We start from the raw sequence: 9,334 nt of genomic DNA, 5'->3' as shown, positions 1-9,334 counted from the left end.
TATTAACTTTGTCCCAAGTTTGCTTTGTACTTCATTCCTTCTGTATTCTTCCCAGTATTCATAGCTCATTACATTGGGGAGAGGGGGTGGCAATTAGGACAGAGGGGAGTAGAATTGGTGGAATAATCCTAAAATGGTACAGTGTAAAGAAAAAGCTGGAGTTTGAAGATCTGAGTTAGAATTCTAGTGCTGGCTTTCACTACTCCATAAAAGGGAAGGTCAATTTCAATGGCAGACACAAAGCATTTGGCAAATCTTAAAAGTACTACATAAACATGAATTATTAGAATTACCTAGGTGAGACTGGGGAAATCACTTAACCCCTTTTGGCCTCAGTTTCCTCATCTGTAAAAGAGGGGATTAGTCTAATCGCCTGTGACATCTCTTTTAGCACTGAATCCAAACAAATCTCTCACCACTGAGCAGACATGCATCTAAACCTTTAGAAACTATCCATTTTGCCTTGCTTCCATAGTAGCAACAACAAGCAACAAGTAGTCCCCCGGTTCCTAAGACATGAGAGTGAAAAGTGCTCTCGCTCTCGCTCTCGCTCTCGCTCTCTCTCTCTGCTCTCGCTCTCTCTCTCTCTCTCTCTCTCTCTCTCTCTCTCTCTCTCTCTCTCTCTCTCTCTCTCTCTCTCTCTCTCTCTCTCTCTCTCTCTCTCTCATTCCTTTTCGCTTTCCTCTCCTCTCTCCCTCCCCTCCTTCTCTGTCGAAGAAAACAGGAAAGTTACTGCGAAGGAGCCTTTCGGTCTGTGACTGTGAAGCTGTTGCCGTGGCGTCACCTCTCTGTGATTCTCCCCCCTCCCCGAACACCGTGGAAGTGTTCCCTAACTGGTGCTGGGAACGAGGTAGGAGAAGGAGTGTGCTCCATGTGATTGCCAACTGAGCCGCGCTGCAGTCTCTGCTGCGAGTTGTCCTCTTCGGGCTCCTGCGGGAAGGGAATCACTGGGTACCTCGGTCAGGGGGCAGAGTGTGGAACAATGCCAACGTCCTTCCTATGCCCTGGCCTTTCATTTCTCTCCCATTTGAGCCCTTTGTTAATTGATGTGCCTATGACTATTGGCTGAAGTTCTCTCAGTGATTTGCATGAACGGAGAGGGAGTGTCTTCTGCTGCTTTCACATCAGTAGCTAAATGACTGCAGTTTCACTGGGAATGAACTGCCCAGGGAATGAGAGGCGCTCACGAACCCTAGGAGTCAGCTGGCTACCGGGGAACAGGCAGCAGCCTCTGGATATGGGGCATCTCTACAGTCCCAGGAGCAGCACCAGTCGGGGGAACCTGCCGGTAAGTGAGAGGGCTCAGAAGCCCCACCACCTGCGCAACTTGCAAGAACCTCTAGACAGGCAGTTGCGGGCCCCAAGGCTTTGCTTTTTTCTGAGCCTTCCAGCTTGATCCAAACTTCTTGGGAGCTATTAGGGAGATGAGGGAGGGGGAAAGAGTTTGAGAGAATGTCTTTACCACAAGACGAAAGCCATGAACTGGAATTAGGGGGAGGGAAAGGGGAACTGGGGTACGGAGGGTAATTTTGGAAGCAAAAATATTGCACGATTGAGTCATAAAAAGGAATGGGTGCAGTCCTTAAGCCCTTTTTAGATGAAGCACATGCAACAGTGGGAACAGCTCCTAGTCTATTGCAAATGACAAATTATTCTTGCATAATCATTTTTCTGTGTTTAGTTTCAGTCCCCCAGGGGAGGAGGATTAGTGAGGGTTTGTGAGAGGGTGGTGAGAGCTATCCTCCTCTTTTCAACTAGATTTGAGTTGCGTGTTGGAAATGAGAATCTCTTATCCTTCCTGCTTTAAAGGATTTGTATGCTTCATGGCATGGCATGTTACTGGAGGCACCGGAGGCTTGGGGATTTAAATGGGGTGGGGGGGACTCCTGGACCACCTCTCAAACCTTCCTTTCCCCTTCTCAGCCCCCATCCTTCCTTGTTACACATTAGCGAGACCTTCAGTCCTATGTGTATTCCAATGGACACTTGACAGCACTGGCTGCTTGCTGGGTTATTTGGAGAATGAAGGGTTGGGGTGAGGAAACTAGGCGAATAGGGGAGTGGAGCTGTAAGGACAAACTCTGTCTCTGACTGTGACCTATAAAGCAAGCACCCTCTTCGCCAGATTGAGCATGATGCTCTGCGTGCCTGAAGCATCCCTGGCTGAGTTATTTGGGAAGAAGGGTGGTCAGGTGAGAGTAACGAGCTGCATCCCTGCTGAGTTCTATAACCCCTTGTCTCTAACTCCAATATGCTTCTCTCTGTGTGCCTGTGTGTCGTCTTCTCTATTCCTCTTCGCCTCCAGCATCTGTTACTGTTTTTCCTCTTCGTGGGACCTTTCAACTGCTTCGCAAGTTACAGTCGAGCCACGGAGCTCTTCTACAGCCTGAACGAGGGGCTACCGGCAGGAGTGCTTATCGGAAGCCTGGCTGAGGACCTGCAGCTGGTCCCCCAGGCAGCATCAGCAGAAGCGGCAGTGGCAGCAGGGAGTGAGGAAGACCAGCAGTTACACCAGCACCACCACCACGGAGAGGAGTGGGACCCCCCTCTTTCCTTCAGTTTGGCGTCCCAGGGGCTGGGTGGTCAGTATGTGACCCTAGACAACCGTTCAGGGGAGCTGCACACTTCTGAGCTGGAGATCGACCGGGAGGCACTGTGTCTTGAAGGAGGTGGGGGAGGGGAAGGGGGAGGGAGGAATGGCATCTCAGTCTCCTCCTCACCTTCCTCAGAATCTTGTGTCTTGCTCCTGGACGTGCTGGTCCTGCCTCAGGAATACTTCAGATTTGTGAAAGTGAAAATTGCCATCCGGGACATCAATGATAACGCTCCTCAGTTCCCTGTGAACCAAATCGCTGTATCAGTTCCTGAAAATGCACCTGTCAACACCCGATTGGCCATTGAACATCCAGCCCTGGACCCAGATGTAGGCACTAATGGGGTTCAGACCTATCGCCTCTTGGACTATCATGGTGTCTTTACCTTGGATGTTGAGGAGAATGAGAATGGAGAGCGCACCCCATACCTAATTGTCATGGGGGCATTAGACAGGGAGACTCAAGACCAGTATGTAACCATCATTATAGCAGAAGATGGTGGCTCTCCACCTCTCACGGGCAGTGCCACTCTCACGATTGGCATCAGTGATATTAATGACAATTGTCCCCTTTTCACAGACTCACAGATCAATGTAACTGTGTATGGAAATGCTACAGTGGGCACTCCTGTGGCAGGTGTCCAAGCTGTGGATAGAGACCTAGGTGCTAATGCTCAGATCACCTACTCTTACAGCCAGAAGGTTCCACAGGTATCAAAAGACTTATTCCACCTGGATGAAATCACTGGAGTCATTAAACTCTTCAAAAAGATTGGGGGCAATGTTCTCCGACTACATAAGCTCACTATACTTGCCAATGGACCAGGCTGCATTCCAGCTGTAATCACTGTTATGGTGACCATCATCAAAGTAGTTTTTCGTCCACCTGAGATAGTTCCTCGTTATATTGCTAATGAAGTTGAGGGAGTTGTTTACTTAAAGGAGCTAGAACCCATCAATACCCCAGTTGCATTTTTTACTATCAGAGACCCAGAAGATAAATATAAGGTGAATTGCTACCTGGATGGAGATGGACCATTCAGATTATCTCCCTATCAACCATACAATAATGAATACTTGTTAGAAACTGCAAAGTCTTTGGACTATGAGACACAACAGCTCTATGAAATAACTGTGGTGGCCTGGAACTCTGAGGGATTTCATGTTAAAAAGGTAATTAAAATACAGATTCTAGATGACAATGACAATGCACCCGTTTTCACTCAACCACTGATAGAACTATCTATTGAAGAAAATAATGCACCAAATGCCTTTCTAACAAAGTTGCATGCCATAGATGCTGACAGTGGAGAGAGAGGTCAAGTTTCTTATTTCCTTGGACCTGATGCACCTTCATACTTTTTGTTAGACAAGATTACAGGGATTCTGACTGTGTCCACTCAACTGGACAGAGAAGAAAAAGAGAAGTACAGGTACACAGTAAAAGCAGTTGACTCTGGGATACCACCTCGAGAGTCAATAGCTACAGTTGCCATCACTGTGTTGGATAAAAATGACAATAGCCCTAGGTTTATCAACAAGGATTTCAGCTTTTTTGTGCCAGAAAATTTCCCAGGGTTTGGTGAAATTGGAGTAATCAGTGTCACAGATGCAGATGCAGGACGAAATGGATGGGTTGCCCTTTCTGTGATGAACCAGAGTGATATTTTTGTCATAGACACTGGAAAAGGCATGTTGAGAGCAAAAGTCTCTCTTGATAGGGAGCAACAAAGTTCCTATATTTTGTGGGTTGAAGCTGTAGATGGGGGTGAACCTGCCCTCTCCTCTACTGCAAAAATAACAATTCTTCTTCTTGACATCAATGACAACCCTCCTCTTGTCCTGTTTCCTCAGTCAAATATGTCTTACCTATTGGTCCTACCTTCTACTCTACCTGGCTCACCAGTTACAGAAGTCTATGCCGTTGACAAAGATACTGGTATGAATGCTGTCATAGCTTATAGCATCATAGGAAGAAGAGGTCCTCGGCCTGAATCCTTTAGGATAGATCCCAAAACTGGTAACATTACTTTGGAAGAGACATTGATGCAGAATGATTATGGGCTCTACCGTTTGCTGGTTAAAGTGAGTGACCATGGCTACCCTGAGCCCCTCCATTCTACCGTCATGGTAAATCTATTTGTCAATGATACCGTTAGCAATGAGAGCTACATTGAGAGTCTATTGCGAAAAGAACCTGAGATCAGCATTGAGGAAAAAGAACCACAAATTGCAATAGAACCTACTCACCGAAAAGTGGAATCAGCATCTTGTGTGCCCACTTTAGTTGCCCTGTCTGTGATAAGTTTGGGGTCCATCACATTAGTCACTGGGATGGGAATATACATATGCCTAAGGAAGGGGAAAAAGCATCACCGGGAAAATGACAATTTGGAAGTACAAATTCCACTGAAAGGAAAGCTTGATTTACATATGACAGAGAGGAAACCAATGGAGATTTCTAATATTTGATGTTTCCAGGGAAAAACTCAGACAGATGTTTGGCCTTGGACAGGCCACAAACATAATCATAGGTGTGCTGATTGGCAGTTCCAATGAAGGACAAATAATTTATAAATTATATTATATTGTAAATAACTGTTTACAAGTTTTATAAAACTCAAATTCAGGTCTTATAAAATGTGTACAGCATTTTTTAAAATGAAAGGTTAGTATTAACAGTTAGTGTACTGCTGATAAATGGCTTTCCATCATTTGCAGCTTTCATACATCAGCCAGGTCACTGAACAAAGAGAGTAAGGTAAGACATTGAAGTTTAAGTCTAAGAAGTTATTTTAACCACCAGAGGGCATCAGTTGCTCCTATGCAGGAAGGTGTTTGAGGTGTTATATATCACAGGTATTGTATATGAAAATAATGACAAAGTATATTTTAAATACATTGTTTTGAACATAAAATATACATAAATCTAAAATAAATGAAAATTTTGTTCTACTTGGATGTATGATAATGAAAAGAGAAGAAATGCACTGGTAAAATAGAATGTTTATTACCTCACAAAAATAACATGTACAGTATGATAGAGAGAGCATTAACAAGAAGTGCAATTTCTTTTCAGCAAGGATAGAAAACATTGCCATGTAATGAAAATATAAACTGCTGAATAGTGTTCTCTCACTTCCTCTAAACTCCTAATAGCTTTCTGTTTGTTCTACCATTTTGCTTGCCATTTTGGGGCGGGGGGAATGCGTTTACCCTTTCTTGCAGAAGATCGTAAATGAAACAATTGTGCCCATGTCCAAACAGCCAGATGAAAAGGGATGGTTTGACCCTTAGTTGTCTCATAGCTGTTGAAAAAACATGTTCGTGCTTCCTCAACTTGTCTGCTGTGCTTCTTATTTGAGTTACGAAAATAGATTTTACATGCTTTCTCCATTTCAACTGGCATAGGAAAAAAAGAAATCACTTTAAAATATTAGTAATTTTAGAAGGTAATTCACATGGAATTCTAGCTGTTCAGGATTGATATTTTATATGGGAGACTTATTATCTTTATTCTTGTTGTTGTTGTTTAGGTTAACTGACTATTATTTCTGGCTTTTGTTCTTTGGCTTTGGATTAGGGCCAAAAGCTACCTTTTAATCCTGGTGGCAGATTTCTGGGATAATTTATTCTTTACTACATCCTTTGCAATGCAAGCAGCAGGTTCATCATTGATGAATCCCTTTCACCTCATTGTGCCGGCTGAGAAAAAAAAATCTTTCATATGAGGGTTATGGCAAATATATCTGTGTAAACAAGGAAAATGTATCAGCTTAAAAATGGGTCATTTTACTTTCCAGCATCTTATGTTTGATTGTACCAAAAGTGTTTATATGTCTGCAAATTAAAGCTATATATTTTCATAACTTCTTTCTCTTGGTTGCCCTTCTGACTATAAAATTCACTGAAGGTATTTGTTAGTTTTGTCTTATTTAAATCTTAAGAAAGTGGTATTTGAAAAAGTAAACATATTGAAAAATAGAGTTCACTTTAAAATAGTCAGTCCTTACATGTGTGAAGACATGTGCATATGTCTGAAAGAGCTTTATATACAAAGGAACCTATTCTGGATGAAATGTGCATTTAAAAAATGACATTAGCAAGTTTTAGCATTCTTTTTTTCTGTTCCCTTATTTAATATGAATTAAATTACACACAAGTTACTGAAAAACCAATGGATTCCAGCTTCTTTCATAGGGGAAAAAAAGTTCTATACAAAACAAAATGAAGCAAAACAGCCCTATAATATCCTCTGGTGGCTTGCATCTTTGTGCAATTCAGTGCCACATTGTCCCAAAATGAAATGGGAAATATATTAAGGCTGTGACCCAAAGTCAGTTGGAGATATGTATACTGTGAAGTAAAAGTTATTTGTGAATGTGGGGTAGGTGAAATGGCTAACTGAGAAAGTTTCACTACCAATCCCACTTATTCAGCAGAAGTACCAGCCAAGGAAAGAAACAGCACAGTGCCTTGTAAAGAATAGGCACTTAAAACTTATCTAATAGAATTTTTACTGTTTCCTTCTCCCTCTTACTAAAATATATAAATGCTACAGCTAAAACAAACTACATTTCATTAACTACCTCACATTTCCTTTACTAAAAAAAAAAAGTAGCTTCATATGCAAATAGCAGCACTCTAAATACTGAAGCTCCCAAATATGTAACAATTTAGCCTTTGATATAGAAAAAATATTTAACTTATCTAATTTGAAAAGCAGTGGAGAACTTTTTTAGCAAAAATGAAATGTTCGTACAGTCTATAAAATATTTAAAATAGTAATAAGGAGTCACTCATATTTTTGAATTCTTTCTTTTGCCAGAATGGGCCACATTAAAAAAAAAAACAACTTTCACATCAAAACACTAAAAACATGAATAACAAAGGATGCTAAAAGCAAATTAGGCTTACACATAAAAGGCCCATTTTACTAACACCTTGTGCTAGAACAGTTGCCAAAATGTATGCTAATCATGTCAATGTTGGTAGTTGAGCTGGCACAAAAATAAATGTTCCATTCATTAAAAATCCCAATATCCATTTAACAGTTTGAGAACGAGTGAGTGCTCTTTGCCCAGTTTAATGAAGAAGAGATTGCTGTGATATTTGGATTGCCAGAAAAAGACGCCCTTAACAATGCAGAGAAAATCACACCTTAATAGGAACGGGGAAATTAAAAACTACGATAGTCGCTTTTAGTTCCCTTCAAGTAGGCACATGAAAATTGTTTAGGTTATTTGATTCTTTCAGTAAATAGATTTCCTCCAAAGAATTCCCCAGATCTCACAGAAAATGCTTTTCTTAAATGTTTCTGGCATTTTGGCTTGTTAACAATTTTATAGAACCCCTGCATTTGAGGAGGTGGGAAACTCTGGGAACCTGGATGCTCCGATGTCTTATGAATGACGAGGCTTAATTTTGATAAGAAATGAAGCTCTGTTATTACGATGCTGTTAGAAATGGAGGGGGAAGCGATCTGATTAAAGGGAACTCCGTCATCAAGCTGTTCATTTGTGTACAAGAAAAATATTTTAATTGACTGTTAACAGTAAGAAGGACAATTACACAGGCTTCTCACCTCTAGAGATCAGGGTTCAAATTTGTCATTGGTGAAATGAGCTGTGTAATAGTCCTGTACCCTCTGGCAGACAACAGTGTAAATGATGGAGACAGAACCCCTCAGCCATATTTGCCTTTACTGGAAACCTAAGCCAACAGAATCCCTAGAGTGTAATGCTGTTTCCTCCCAGGACAAGGGTATGGCAGCACGCTCCAGTAGATGCAGATAGTCAGCTGCTGCTATTGTATGTTGGACCTTGCTCCCACATGCCCTATCTAAGACAACCATGGAAGTGCAATAAACACTAACCAAACTTGCATTTGACCTAAGTGCGGACTTTGAACCAAAAAAGGGAACATATAAATTAAGCATTGTTTTTAGGCCACCCATCTGTGAAAGGATTAAAAGGTGACATGCAACCATTACCTGGGCATCCTGAAAATATCTACTAAATTATCCTTCAATATTGCTAAATTTTCAATACTTCACTTGCCAGATATTCCTATAAAAGTAGAGTCTCTTCTGTGAAATTTCCCAGATGGAAAATATCTTCCTTGAGTAAGTGGTGCTAGAAGGCTGTCTTCTAGCCTCCCAGAAGTGAATGCAAGATGCAGATGATGAACTCAAAACAAATAATATACAGCTATACAATTATTTGAAACAAACTCAATTTACCTATTCATGACTGACTAAAGCATTCAATGCATTCTAGAGTTTGTTTTCAAATTCATTAATCTTATTTAAATGGGACATCTAAAATGCATTTATTTTACATTTGGCAAAAAAAAGTAAAAATCTTTTTTTGTAGGATCATAGGATTTAGGAATGGAAGGGAACTCAAAGGTCATTTTGGCTAAAATCTTCATTTGACATATGATATCAAAGATGGTTAAATGACTTGCCCAAAATAACACAAAATGCAAAGCCAACTTCAGAGATTGTTTCAATTTTGTCTTTTTGTCCTCAGGGCTTAGCATGGTGTCCAGCACATGTAAACACTTAATAAGTGCTGGCTGATTGATTGACTCGGTGGGGTTACTACATGTGGAGTCTGAGGTTTTCATTGTTGATTAGTCATTTCGGTTGTGTTCGACTCTTTGTGACCTCATTTGGGGTTTTCTTGGCAAAAATATTATCGTGGTTTCCCATTTCCTTCTCCTGCTCATTTTACAGAT

The 9,334-nt window shown here is 41.2% G+C and overlaps 1 protein-coding gene across 1 annotated transcript; it reads left to right on the top strand.

The window, feature by feature from the left end:
* Positions 1 to 838: 838 nt before the first annotated feature.
* PCDH20 (protocadherin 20) lies at positions 839 to 6,495 on the top strand. The gene is made up of 2 exons (XM_021006414.2): positions 839 to 1,288; positions 2,306 to 6,495. Exons 1-2 carry the CDS (start codon positions 1,136 to 1,138, stop codon positions 5,063 to 5,065), a joined length of 2,913 nt encoding a protein of 970 aa, XP_020862073.1. The 5' UTR covers positions 839 to 1,135; the 3' UTR covers positions 5,066 to 6,495.
* The last annotated feature ends 2,839 nt before the right edge of the window (positions 6,496 to 9,334 follow it).

This window comes from Phascolarctos cinereus, unplaced genomic scaffold (genome assembly GCF_003287225.1).
Source record: "Phascolarctos cinereus isolate Bilbo 61053 unplaced genomic scaffold, phaCin_HiC Scaffold_7;HRSCAF=346, whole genome shotgun sequence".
In the NCBI taxonomy this organism is placed as follows: domain Eukaryota; kingdom Metazoa; phylum Chordata; class Mammalia; order Diprotodontia; family Phascolarctidae; genus Phascolarctos; species Phascolarctos cinereus.
This window is presented reverse-complemented; position numbering and strand designations above follow the sequence as displayed.

Coding starts and splice junctions, on each gene's coding strand:
- PCDH20 (XM_021006414.2), top strand. CDS start 1,136: ATGACTGCAGTTTCACTGGGAATGAACTGCCCAGGGAATGAGAGGCGC. Junction 1,289..2,305: donor CCAGTCGGGGGAACCTGCCG/GTAAGTGAGAGG, acceptor CTTCGCCTCCAG/CATCTGTTACTGTTTTTCCT.